General features: G+C 40.0%; 1 protein-coding gene across 1 annotated transcript in view; it reads left to right on the top strand.

Annotated features, from left to right (window-relative positions):
* CCDC192 (coiled-coil domain containing 192) overlaps positions 1-14,813 on the top strand; it is a 213,125-nt gene that overhangs the window by 32,671 nt on the left and 165,641 nt on the right. The window contains exon 3 of the mRNA XM_042934254.1: positions 2,963-3,070. Coding sequence (XP_042790188.1) covers positions 2,963-3,070 — 108 coding nt within the window. The remainder of the gene's footprint in view (positions 1-2,962; positions 3,071-14,813) is intronic.

Raw genomic sequence — 14,813 nt, forward strand, 5'->3', positions numbered from 1 at the left:
GACTGCTATAATTTTGTATAAGATTTGTCAACTAGAAGACTGTTAACTTGAATACACATGCATAATGCTCTAGTGTCTTTACTGTAATCACAGTTTACTGGATTTTTAAATTTATTTTTTATTTAAAAACTTTTTTTAAGTTTATTCATTTTTCAGAGACAGAGAGACAGAGCATGGGCAGGGGAGGGGACAAGAGAGAGGGAGACAGAGAATCTGAAGCAGGCTCCAGGCTCAGGGCTGTCAGCACAGAGCCTGACGCGGGGCTCGAACTCAGGGACCGTGAGATCATGACCAGAGCCGAAGTCAGACGCTTAACCGACTGAGCCACCCAGGTGGCTTTTTACTGGATTTTTAATCTGTCCCATTCTTTTAGTTAAATCATCTTGGTTATCTTAGTTCCATGTACTGAAATGACTGGTTTGATATTTAGGTAGACATTTTTAAGGCAAAAAGCAGAAGTTAAAAAATGGAACTCCCATTGAATTGCTGGAATTTACCACTTGAAAATCCACAGACAGGTTCAAAACCCAAACACCTGTATAAATCATACATGTGACAGCATTTAACAGACTTTTGACTTGTATAATTCACTCATCAATTACTTTAACTACCAAGACAGATTGCGTTCATAATAAACACAAATGGCTTTAGATGGGGTGTGCCTAGAAGTGCCTGAAGAATAAACTTAATGGTAGAAATCTCATCTGCTGGTCTTCTGCCCTTGTATCCTGCAAAACTAGGATAAGGACTAATGACACCTACCTTCTTTAGGGTCCTTGAAATGACACACACACCTATAAAACATCTAACCCTACATATGTGCTTATTCCTGAAATTATTCTTGATTGAATTTGTATTCCTTTGTTTGGTAAGTGGGGGTTGCCTTCCATTAAAGACTGCTTACCTTTATATAAACCATTTTTACCTCTGTGTAGATACACTTATGGCTCTTTCCCTTAAGGGGGAAGGAGAACAGGAAGGCAGGAGAATGACAGCTTATACTGGAGTACGGATGCAGACGATAGACTGCCTTCTTCACAGTTTGCTCAGGACTGTCCCTACTTCACAACACATGGCAATTTCTTAAATCTATCTGCATAAAAAGTCCTATGATACTTAATAACAGTCTTCAATCAATTCTGTTTCATTTGGCCTTGACTTACAATGCTTTTATCTTACTGGAAATGATTGTCCTTTTTGGCTAGGGAAATTTGGGATGTTTGGAGAGAAAGACCCAGAGAAACAGATTAGTTTGATCTTACTTGATCTACTCACAAAAAATTTAAGAAACTACCTTTTGAGATCAAACGTTAGGAAGAGTTTCCCTGGAAATGGAAACTAGATCTGGAAATCCCAATCTTTTTGGAATATTTGGGCCTCTTGAAATTTCCCCTTTCTGCATAAAATGTTTCACAGCATGAATTATCTACAGGTGTAGATATATAAGAATATTGTTTTGAGGGTAATTTTTAAAGATTTTTTTTCTGGACTGACTTTTGAAATGTATTGGAATCATTATGGGATGCTGAGGATCAATGATTCATTCCAAATATCATTGTTCTAGCCCAAGATGTTCATCCCCCAAAGTCTAATTGGTGCAGGGGGTGTGTGAGAGGGGGATTATGCAGCCGTGTGTGATCTAGGAACCAGGCTGTTTTGGAACATAGCATCATTTCTTTGCCCTGCATCCTATGGAGTTTCATTTTATCAAAAGCCCATGGCAGGGTCCTAGGGTTGAAAGTACTGTATGAACAATTGTAGGATCTTTATGGCTGGTTCCATTTACCACCAGATGGCTCTATTGTATCATTAGGAAATGCACACACGTATAAAAATGGTGGGATCCTAGACCAAAGGAAAAATACAAAGCACCAGCCAAAAAAAAAAAAAAAAAAGAACACAGTTCTTTCTTTTTATGGGGTTAATTGGAAGCAGTTAGAGGAGCCTGCACATTTATAAGGAATTCACAAGGAAGGTCACAATCCTAGCACATATGAGGTCTCCCCTTTCAAGGTTTCATATTGCTGTGTAATTATTAATTGTTGGGATAGCCAGAGTAGTTAGGAAGTGCTCTTGTCTGGGAAGGGCCTGTGACTGATACTTTCTTTTTTTTTTTTTTTTTTCAACGTTTTTTATTTATTTTGGGACAGAGAGAGACAGAGCATGAACGGGGGAGGGTCAGAGAGAGAGGGAGACACAGAATCGGAAACAGGCTCCAGGCTCCGAGCCATCAGCCCAGAGCCTGACGCGGGGCTCGAACTCACGGACCGCGAGATCGTGACCTGGCTGAAGTCGGACGCTTAACCGACTGCGCCACCCAGGCGCCCCTACTTTCTTACCAATTGTGTATACTCTCTGCTTGTGGATGAGAAAGGGCAACTTCAGAACAACTTGGAGAGGCAAAGTCTACATATATCTCTGACTACTTGAGTCCTATTAGCCATATTGTGGGCAAGAATGAGCCGATTCCAAACCCTGTGGTATCTTTGCTTGAATGAACCTTGGGATGGGAAGGTGGCAGTCAGAGGAAGCAGGTTTCTCTGAGTTCACACGGTTCTATTCCTTAGGAGAGGTGAATGCTAAAAATAGAGGCACTCTAGGTGACATGTCTCACTAGGAATGTGAAATTTTGGTCTTAGCCTCTTGAAGGAAAGTTCTGTTTGTATCAAGAAAAAAAAAAGCTGCAAACTAACCAAACTCCAGTGTGGATAATTTTAGTCTAACTTTCTAAAGCTGTTCATTGTCATAATTTAATATGCATTTTTTTACCCTCCTTTTAGACACTAAACTCTTGAGTAAGACCGTTGTTTTTATAACATTTCACTCTTTTAAATTACTGTGTTGAAGAAAAAGAGATGATTTGTGTGAGTTTATTAACTCTATCCTTAGCCCTTAAAGTTGTTTGAGATGCACTCAGGAAGCTATCCGTATCACAAAATAATATTTGATTATTGTTTTAAAGAAAGAGTCCCTGGAAACCGGACAGATGGCGTTTACTTTGGCACAACTTGAGGCCTTGGAGATTTGCCTGAAGGAAGCAGAAGAAAAGGCTAAAACCTTATCTGAACAGGTAATACCTGTCGTTCACACTGGACATGTATGTTCCTTAAGGGTGCAGGAGAACAAGTGTAAATCTAAATGCTTGTTTCAAAAAAAACACAAAAAAACAGAAGCAGAACAAACTGTTAATTCCCAAAATAAAGTTGGGGGGGGGGGTTGCTGCAAAATGGTACAAGCTTCCAGTTATAGAACAAATAAGTCATGGAAAGAAAAGGCACAGCATAGGAAAGAAAGTCAGTGATATGGTAATAGTGTGGTATGGTGACAGAAGCTGGCCATACTTATAGTGAGCACAGCATAATGTATAGAGATGGTGAATCACTATGTTGTACACCTGAAACTAATGGAACATTGTGTGTCAACTATACTCAAAGTAAATAAACAAATAAATCTGTTAAAAAATTTTTTTTATGTTTTATTTTGTATCTGAGAGAGAAAGAGAAAGAGTGTGAGCAGCGGAGGGCCAGAGAGAGAGGGAGACACAGAATCCGAAGCAGGCTCCAGGCTCCGAGCTGTCAGCACAGAGCCCGACGCAGGGCTCGAACTCACGAATTGGGAGATCATGACCTGAGCTGAAGTCGGATGCTTAACCGACAGAGCCACCCAGGCGCCCCTAAATAAGTCTGTGTTTTGACCTCTGCCCCTATTGATGCACATACATGCATGCATACACACACGAACACACGCACACAGAGGGCTTCATTCATTTTAGGTATAACAATAATTACTTCAGTCTTCATGGATCTTTCCGGCCTTTAAAACTCCTTTTACATTTATATTTTGATTTCCATTCACCCTAGCCCAGGAGTTAGGCAAGCCATCTTTAAGCAAGTAGCTATCCTGAATCAGTGAAGCGTATTTGCATTGCAAACATCAGATAAGTCCAGAGGTCAGATAAAACCTCCAGGGAGCACAGAGGAGCAATTTTCTCAAATTGTTGGAGGACACAGAGATTTGGCTTCCCTCTTGGGTCTTTAAAACTCACAGAAGTGGTGGAGCCCAACCAGTAGTGGGCTGTACTCGACGCTCTAGAGATGACCTAGCAGGGCTCTCAGGTCAGACACGGTGACTGTGGGAATCAGCAAAGCTCAGATCAGGGACTGGCCCGTTTCCCAATATTATACTTTGTAAACAGTGTAGTGCACAGCACAAACCCCAATGTTAATTGTTGCCTCTCCCCCTGGGCAGTGGGGTTTGGCCCCTGAGAGCAAAGTCACTCCCAGAGATAGTGAGTGGAGGAAAAAGGACAGAAATGTTATAAACATTTATCGATTTATTGTGAATTGATACATTTTGTTATATATTTTTAGAAACTTTTGAAGAAGTTTCCAGTTTTTTTTTGTGTCTGTCTAGCAAAGTTTGCTTACATCAGAATTTTATAAGAATTTTTGTGGAGGGGCACCTGGGTGGCTCAGTAGGTTAAGCGTCTGACTCTTGGTTTTGGCTCAGGTCATGATCACACAGTTTGGGAGTTCGAGCCCCACATCAGGCTCCTCGCTGACAGTGCAGAGCCTGCTTGGGATTCTTTCTCTCCCTCTCTCTCTGCCCCTCCCCTGCTCATGCGCCCGCATGCACACATTCTCTCTTTCTCTCATTCTTTCTTTTTTCTCTCTCAAAATAAATAAAATAAATAAATAAATAAATAAATAAATAAATAAATAAATAAATAAGATTTTTTGGAGAGACTAGAGTAGATGGTGCTTGTGTTATCTATTACAAAAAGTATAATTAGCATATAATGTAATGACACACACAGATGGCCTCCATTTCTTTTTCCAATTTACCGAAAAAGTGCATCTCTTCCTTAGGGATGTGTTTATTATTTACTAAGCATGGTTGATGTAAAAACTTGCGTCAGTTAATGAAAGGGTGTTGCCTTAGGCCCAGACCCATTTGGAAAAGTTTCTATGTCAGCCACATGCCATAACCCTGGCTTGCCAATGGGTCTTGCTTCTAAAACAAACAAAAACAAGTCTCAAACTGTAGCAAAATTATGAGTTATAAAGAATATAATGATGGACAAGAGCCTCCAAACCTGGAAGAGATTTTGATGGCTAATGAAAAGAGGGCACCCTGGCCGGTATTAGGTTGCACGGAGAAGATATATGTTTATTTTGTAATTGAAGGCCTTTTAATGTCTTCACATTTAAACCAATAAAATTTGACTCGCCCATAAAAGTAATCATTCTGTTTGTTCTTTATAAAATATTTTTATTTTACAATAAAAACAAACAGCCCCTAACACTGAAGATTCTTAGCTCCATGATCCTTTCTGTAATATCAAACAATTAGTTCTATTTTTTAAAGTATTTGCAGATTAAGTATATAAAATGGTAACTGGATTTTACTCAACTTCTCTGTACCTACAGTAAGTAAGATGCTATTTAGATGTTTGGGGAAGAAAGATATATAAACAGGGCTTCTGTACCCAAATAGCTCACAACCAAAAGATTCATTGAAAGAGGAAGTAAGGGGTGCCCGGGTGGCTCAGTTGGTTAAGTGTCAGACTTTGGCTCAGATCATGATCTCTTGGTTCATGATTTTGAGCCCCGTGTCGGGCTCTGTGCTGACAGCTCAGGGTCTGGAGTCTGCTTCAGATACTGTGTCTCCCTCTCTCTCTGTCCCTCCTCCACTTGCACTGTGTCTCTCAAAAATAAATTTTGTTTTTCCAAAAATGAATAAACGTTAAAAAAAAAAAGAAAAAGAAAGAGCAAGTGAGTGAAAATACGTACTTGTATAGCTCCAGATAAACTGTACAATAGCACTAAATTGCAGGGTCTGTGTGTGTTCCTTTCCTGAAGTATTGCCTTTGGAGTTGCCAAATTTGTATAACCAAGTGAATTTAATTGAAAAAAAAATAACCATATTACAGGCATTTTCAACATTACATTTTTAATTGAGTATTTTATTAGATTTGGCTGTCTCTACTATTAGAGTTGAAGAGTTAATCAAATAGAGACACTGCTGAGAGGACTCAGTCCTGAAAATTTTGCTTTTTCCAGTACTTTAGTTTTTAGTCTTATTCTTGAAAACATAAAAAATACGAGAATATTCCCCTCCCCCCCATTTAAATTCAGTAGACAGTTTTAAAATGTGATGACAGAAGAATAGGGAAAGGCAAGGGAAGTAAAAGACCTTCCGTGAGGCTGAGATAGGAAAATATTTCAGAATCGAACACCTGTGTCAAACAATCAAACATTTGTCCACTGGGTGCCACTGTCTTCCTTACCAGGCTATGCCACTGAGTGATTACAAAAACAGAAGTTGTCATCAGTATTCAAGACAATAATGTGTGTGTGGGGGGGGGGTGGCTATTTTTTCCTATATCCAAGTATGCCTGTTAAAGCTTCTTTTAAATATCATTAATTTAGGACTTGTCATAAGGATAGTGGAAAATACTAGCCGGCTTTCATTGGTAGTCCAAATTATTTTTGTCAGTCCTATGGCTGAATATTGGCCAGAAAGGCTGGTCTGGTGGCCCAGAAACAGGTTGAGGAAGCAGAGGTAATGGCGAGGACAAAGATTTCTGCTGGAACCAAGGAGTGGAAGCTCATGGTATTGTCAACTAATAGATCCTGCCTTTGAGAAAAGGGTAAATTTCACTGTTAGCCAAAGTGTTACCTCCTGGCTTTGCCTCTTAGAGAAGAACATAGAATTTGCTGAGAATGGAAAGTATAGATGCCTAGGGCTTCATCTACACGAAAGCATCTTTTGGTCCTGTGCCTCAGTTTACTTATAGTGAAACTTTCTAAGGTCCCTTCCAGCAGAGTTTCTACTGGTTCACTATGAAGAAGAAGAAACCTACAAACAGTGACAAAATAAGAAGATTGTGTCCACTTCCTCTGTGACATCACACAGTAAACAGAATTCCTTGTTGGTTTCCCTCTAGCTAACAATTTTTCTTTATTTCTCTGCAGTCATGTCTCTGTTATAAAAATAAAAGCAATATGAGATCAGGATAATCGGCGATTAAGATTTATAATCTGAGCTATTTACAGCTGTAAGAAGTTTGCAGCAACTCATTTGGCCAGAGTGAGAAAGAGGCATGAGAATCAAACTTTTGTCCTAGGTAATACAGTAAATAACTCATCATTACCAAGTTTTGCTGAAGAAAATACTTGATTATATTTCCAGTAGGTTGAGATCAGTGGGAGGAAATGCCTGGAAATTAGGTAGTAGATAAAGGACCAAGAGGACCAAGTAGAAACAAGGGAAAGTGTTAGGGACTAGAGAGAAAGGAGTAAAAATGCTTCTGGAGGATCATAAAAAGCAGTTTTTGCATGTGTGCTGGTTTCTATCAGCAGTGCAGATGGGAGGGATGAAAAAAGGGGCTTGGGTGGGCTGCAATTTGTGACCACACACAAACAAATAGATCCCACAACTTTTGTGCTGAGATCCAACTGTTTCCTGTGCAAAGGAAATGTCAGGAAAAGCCACAGTTTCACAATGGAACCCAGATCCAGAGGTCTCCCAGTGCAGAGCGACTCAGCAGGGCAGTTCCTGAGACACTTCCTCAGGCAACAGTTTTGGCCCATGTCTCTCCCATTCATCAGCAGCTTCTAGTTCCCAGCTCCTAGCAGCAGACCCAGAAGAGCCCAGGCTCCACTACTTGCTAGATTAATGACCTTGGGCAATTTATATAATCTCTATGAGTCGCAGCTATCTTATCTAAAAGGGGGTAAACAAACTGGTATCGTAGGGCACTTGTGAAGAGGAAATGAGACAACTGTATCTGGCTCTTAGTAGTTTCCCAATAAAGATTCATTTATCTCCACTTTTAGTGGTCATAACAAAACTATATAGGGGCTCCTGGGTGGCTCAGGTGGTTAAGCCTCCTCTAACTCTTGACTCCTGATTTTGGTTCAGGTCATGATCTCAGGGTTGTGAGATCAAGTCCCATGTTGGGCTCCACAGTGGGTGTGTAGTCTGTTTAAGATTCTCTCTCCTTTTCCCTCTGCACCTCCCCAGTACCTCTCAAAAGAAAACAAAACTGGGTGGTTCTCTGTGTCACATGTCATGGGCTAACGTGTGTGTGTGTGTGTGTGTGTGTGTGTGTGTGTGTGTGTGTGTATAAGGAGCTTCTTTTTTTACTGGTGTGTCTCAAAATGTTCGGAAACACACCCAAGTTGCAACATATCAGTTCTTCAGCATTCACCCTCTTAGAGTCTCTCAAGCAGGAAACCTCCCCTCCCACCCCAGTTCCCTTGTCCTAGCTTGGCTCTCTCAGGATCTAGCTTTCTCTTCCACTCTTTTCAAGGTATTCTTGTGGGAAAGGGACTTTAGTACTTTAACCTTTACCATCCTTTCTGCTTCATCTCTTGGGTCTTTTATTTCCGCCCATTCTCTGATTTTGCTCAGAGTGGGAGCTGAATGGGCAGTGGTGATATGTGGTCATTGCAGGGTTTTATGGGGAAACTGAGGAATGGGGGAAATCTGTGATCATTCCTTCACCAGGGAGGTGAATCCACTGACAACTACATAGTCAGAATTAGCTTCAGGTGTCTTAGGGATACCATACCTAGAAAATATTGGTTGCATATGAAGTGTGCCATACACTCTAGCTAGTAAAGAGATGTGATTTGATGCAAGAGCTAGGAGGCTCATGACCTGAGCCAAAATCAGGAGTTAGAAACTCAACTGACTCTGCTACCCAGGCACCCCATCATGGTTCCTATTTGTAAGAACATATGGTCATAAGCCAAAACCATTTAAAAGATGTTTCCTGGGGTGCCTCAGTTGGTTGAGTGTCTGACTCTTGATGTGGGCTCAGGTCACAACCCCAGGTTTGTGGGATCCAGCCCCAAGTTGGGCTCTGCACTGAGTGTGAGCGGGCTTAAGATTGTCTCTCTCTCTCTCTCTGCCCCTCTTCCCCACTTGCACACACACTCACTCTCTCTCTCTCTGTCTCTAAAAAATAAAAAAAAAAATTAGAAAATAAAAGAAGTTTCCTAATTCAAGCAGCACTGAACAAAAACTTATCTCAGTTCCCAAAGTGGAACCTGGAGAGCTCTAGCTGATTGCTGGGCACTACCCCCCAGAGTTTCTGATTCAGTAGATCTGGGGTGGAGCCAAGGATTTTCCTTTTTACAAATTCCCACTCTAAGTTGAAGTTCCAGGCCTCATCCAAATCTGTGGGCAAAGGGTCCTCTTCATCCCTGTCCCATGTCCCAGCAGCAAAGAAACTGATTGAATCACTTAGGATTAATCTTGGGTACATAAAACAAACAACCCCCCAAAAGAGTGGCCTAAACAAGACTCATAGAATATAAGTCTAGACACAAGCAGCCCAGGATAGGCCTGGTAGCTTCACAACCCTCAAAAGCCTGGGCTTAGTCTCTTCATGCATTCACAAACACGGCTTCCAACATCCAAGATGTACTTGCAGAGGCAGCCATTCTATACACAGGTCAGGCAATACGAAGAAGGAAAAAGCAAATGCAAAATAGGGCAGACAAGTGCCACCTGTGCAACCCCTTTTAAGAACTTTTCTCAAAAACTAGTTAAAAAATTCTTATATCCCTAACCACTGCTATTTATCTGGGGGCTAAGAAATATGAATATTTAGCTAGGTGCATTGCCACCCTAGGAGTATGAGGATTCTTTTACTAAGAATGGGAGTATTGAAGATTAGGCTGGCAAATGGAGATCTCTGCCTTGCTCATCCAACCCCTTAACCATTCTGTTGCACATAGTGCTTTGTCCTGGTAACTTCAATGTTCCACATCTGGATATCAGGTTTTCCAGTGCCGTTTGTTGAAGAGCTGATTCTTTCTCCTCTGAGTGGCCTTGATAGCCTTGTCAAAATCAATTGTTCATATATGTATGAGTCTGTAGACTCTCAGTTCTGTTCCACTGCTCTGTAACTCTGTGACTTTCAACAGGGACTCTCTGGTTGGAAACCCCAGGTAAATTTTTGAGTGGATACTTAGATTCGGTCTTCTGGGTACTTTACCAAGATACTTTCTTATTGTGAGAAGGTAGTGGACCTCTCTTATTTATGCAATAGCTGGAGATGGAATGAATTGTCTAAGTGATCCTTCACCTTAAGCATTTAGTATAGCAAGCAGGCAAGCAAAGACAAAAGACTAGTATGTTTCACTCTAATAACCCAAAATAATTCATCATTTTATACCTAAGACTCTAAAATAAACTCCCATTATTTGCTTCTTAGTATTCAATCTATATTTTCTTTAACTTTGGGAATAGAAAAAGAATAGAGATCTTCAGCAAGTTTTTAGAGGCTAGATATGTGTTTGAATGGCTAAAAGTGATTCAATACATACTGAGACTGCTCTCCCAAAATGTTCTGGTTCTTTTTTCATTGTTGAAATGCAACAGTAGATCCCTTGATGTCAAGTTTATTTGAAATAAGTAATGTGCCCTTGGTAGGAGTATTCATTTCTGCAAATGCTCAGAAATTATGCTTGATGTGCCAATCTGAAATCATGAGTTTTTGTGAATGAGTTTTTGTTTTCCAATCTATTTAGAAGTCTACTTTAATGCCATAAAGTCACAAGCAGTCTGTTTAACCTGGAATGGGTTTCTTTACACCATGAAACCTAGTTACTGGAAATTTCATTTAACACTTTGCTTCTGGTTGATTTTACAGCAGAATTCCCTCTTGACACACAACCACATTCCCTCTTACTGAAGCAGATGCCAATTCCCCTCCCCCACCGCCCGCTTATTGGATTGTTGGGCATTAAGTGAGAGCTTCAGAGAATGTAAGGGAAAAAAATATGAGCTGGTGAAGAGATGTGTTGTTTTGAATAGAGTCAGGCACAATGAAAAATGGGCTTCTGTTACTATTGTTGTTACAGGCGGGACGCATGGACTGCTGGCCTGTTACATAACTAAAGACTTCCTTTTGCTTATAAATGTCAAGATCAAATAGAGGTCAGTTTTAAATAGCTGACTGGGCACTAATAAATGTGACTTTCTTGTCTAAGAAAAAGCAAAATGCCTTATCCCTTATGAGTCATGGCTCCGCTGATAAGAGCAGGTGTTTTTTGTGTGGACATTTTCTTTATAAGGTTTCGCAGAGATGGTAAACTTTTACTTTCCTTAATCTTTATAAGAAAATTAGTAAATCAGGTATATGCTTTTGGTAAATTATTCATTTAATGTTTACTAAGCCTGTACTGTGAGCAAAGCATTCTTCTAGGTACTCCCATGTATGTTAGCCAAAGGCCCTGGAAAGTCTTATCCCCATTTTGCAAATGACGAAAGCTCTTTTGTGGGACTGCAGTCCCTTATCTGCTCTTTCCGTACATTTCTTCCTTGGTGACTTGCCCTAAAGCACACAATGTGCCAAGAAGAGCCACCTCCTCATCATTAGTCCTGATCTTCTTCATGATCCCAGACCTGACTATCCAACTGCCTACTGCATAGTGCCATCCAAGTTCTCATTCAACTCAAAATCTACCTGTTAATTAGCTTCCTGCTTCAAATTTGTTCCTTCTCTCAAATTTGTTCCTCCTTGTCCCTAAGCTGGGACAGGTGCCCCCAGCCACCCTGTGGTTCATATTAGAAATCTAGACAGCTTTGATTCTTTCCTTTTCCTCATTCCACACATCACCTGCTAAGCATTATGAATGATGCCTCTCAAATAGTTCTTGAATACATCTTCTTTTCTCTATCTCTCCCATCATCGTCCTGGTTCAGGCCACCAACTGCAGAAACTTTCATTATGGTCCTTGTTTCATTGTGGTCCTCAATACCACACCCAGAGGGAAGATTCCACAACGCATATTTCTCCTTGGCTTAAATCTTAAATTAGTCCCCTTACACCATCAGGGGCAAATCTATATTCCTTAACAGATCCTTCCATCATTAGTAGTCAGATACCCCCTACTTGTTTCTCCAGTTTTATCTTACACCACTCCCTGCATACCATGTTTGATTCCTCGTACATGCCATATTCTCCCTTACTTTTCTCATTTAAGAAGAAACAAAAGGTTTTGTTCCTCAGAGCCAAGTTTTATTTAATATATTCTTTTCCCTGTGCTTCTACCTACAATTGCTCCTGCTACTTCCTCTTACCCTCTTTCCCATTATCCACAAAATCCCAACAAACTCCTATTTTAAGATCTTCAATTAGATGCTCCTTCCTCAAAAATGCTTTTCTTCTTCAAGTTTGGGTTAGATGACCTTCATAGGTTCTTTCATAATCCATCACCCACTTCCCCACCACCACCAATTATAATCACCTTACTTTACCACATGCCTCATGGAAGAAGTCCCGACAGTGACTTCCCTGAAGTCTCAAATCAAGTTACAACCCATCCACTTTATCTCTCTGATGTCAAAGCTCATGCCCTTCCCAATATAGCAATTTGAGTTGACTGATAGGCAATGGGGAACCTTTAAACAGGGCATATTCATATTTGCACTTCAAAATTCTGAGGGTACTCATAAGGACAAATTTGTGAGGAGACCAGAGCCAGGCACATCGGTGTGTAGCTCTTGAAAAAATTCAATTTGGAAATGGTAAGTGCCCATCAGTGGTGAAGAGAAGATAGACTCAAGAAATACTTAAGAGTTGGATTTAGTGATTAATTAATGGAAAAGTAGTACCCAAGACAAAATTCAAGCTTTAGGTGACTGGGTGATCAACCGTTACCCCAACTACCTTAATATTTGAATCATTAAATATTAAAGGTGATTCATTTCCTTTGGAAGGGTCTATGTAAGCTCAATTTGCCCCACGTATGTTCTGGATTCTTCTCAAAGCTTTGTAATTTGGATTTCCTCACTTAGGTCTTATGAATGTTGTAGTCCTTTAATATTCCATCAGACCCTTGATCTATGTCTTTGAAATAGGCTTTTCTTCTCATTTGTCAGTTCCTGGGGTTTTAAGGTGAAAATATCAGATGGCCATGTGTTTTGTGTATGAAGATCTTATTTATTAACCTCAGGAACAGTTTAACGTTTAAACTTAAAGTTGTATAAATGCAAGTCTCTTGCCATCATTGAAGGGATGTATAGTCACAGGGCAGTTCTGGATATTCCTTAGAGGATGTTCAAAGTCAAAACTATGAGCATAATAATACTAACAGATTATTGGCATTTTCCATTATCATTCTTTAACAACTAGATGTTTCCCAGATGTTACAAGAAAATATTGAACGCAAAGCAGGTATGTGAAACCAGCTGCCCTGTATTAAACTAGACATTGAGGAGGTCAGGGGAGAAAGGGAAACTCCTGAGAGAAACTCAATAATGGCAGAATGCATTTCCCCCAAGCCAGAGAGCAGAGTCAACTCTGAGTCCGACCAGCAGGGGGAGTCTGAGCTCTGTTCCATGAAAGAGCTCTAAGAATGTGCTGGAACTTGGACAGACTGGGGGTATCCTAGGAATGAGTCAGTCCTAGGCCACTACAGCTGTTGACTTTAATTTCTCAGAACCTGATATTATTGTTTTTTGACTTTTACATCCAAACATTTGACCTTTATACCCAAGTCAATGATTAATTGCCTCACTTTTTCCCATGTCTCATTTCTCTCTGATATTCTTATCCATTCATAAGACCCAGAGAGTTTTTTTGCAGATTAAATAAATCTTAGGAATCTCTGTGCCTGCAACCCTAACTTTATATTTCAATTATTGATTGATCTTTGGTAAATATTTCTATTTTCGCTCAGAGCTTAAACTTTCCTCTATTATTCAGAGTTTCTTTCACCCCAAAACTTGGGGGTGTTAAAGGTTGAATTATGTCCCCTCCAGATTCAACTGTTGAAGTTCTAGCTCCCAGTACCTCAGAACATGACCTTATTTGAAAGTAGCGTTGTTGCAGATGTAATTTGTTAAGATGAGAACATAGTGGAGTAAGATGGGCCCCGAATCCAATATGCGTGGTATCTTTATAAAAAGTAGAAATTTAGACACAGACATACAGGCAGAAAGTCACATGAAGACAAAGGCAGAGACCAGGGTGATGCATCTACAAGCCAAGGAATACCAATGATTGCTAGCAAATCACCAGCAGCTAAAGGAGAGGTATACAAGAAGATCCTCGGAAGGTTCCTTAGAAGGAACCAACCCTACTGACTTTTTAATCTTGGGCTTCTAGCCTCTAGAAATCTGAGACAATAAGTTTGTGATGTTTAGGTACTCTTTTACAACAACCCTAGCAAATTTATATAGGGGTAACTATGCTTCTAAATTATAGGCCTTTGCAGATCTATTTTAAGATGTGCATGAACCTAGAAATGGCTGGAAATAGATTTTTAAAGGCAGAAATATTAATAAATGTAAAAGTCTGTTTTGTCCAGGATTGAGGTAGGATGAGGAATGTGTTGTTTGTTTTCAGCTATAAAACTGAAATGAGACAAAACCAATTTTGTGAACTAAGTGTATCTTCAGACATAGGGGTTCCTGCCCATTCCACAGGTAGAAGAGGTAATTTATAAAGTGCTTACATCTGTTATTTATTGCCAAAGAATTTCATAGTTTTTAGTACTAGTCCAAGTCAGCTTACAGAGCATTTAGCACAAGGGAAGCCTTTGTTTTCAAATGAAATCACTCCTTTCTCTGTAGTATGAGCTCTGCAAGATTTGTTGAGACTCAGTTTGTTTTTGAATGACCCTGGAAACCTATCCTGCAGTATTATTTGCTGTGTGTCTGTGTGTGGGTTGTGTAGGAGATCTAGGAGAAAAGACAATGAGAAGAGATAAAGATGAGAATTCAAATTAATTAATGGGGTGGTTTCCATAATTGCAATCACTGATGGATTGGGTGGATGATGAGAGAAA

This window comes from Panthera leo, chromosome A1 (genome assembly GCF_018350215.1).
Source record: "Panthera leo isolate Ple1 chromosome A1, P.leo_Ple1_pat1.1, whole genome shotgun sequence".
Classification (NCBI taxonomy): Eukaryota; Metazoa; Chordata; class Mammalia; order Carnivora; family Felidae; genus Panthera; species Panthera leo.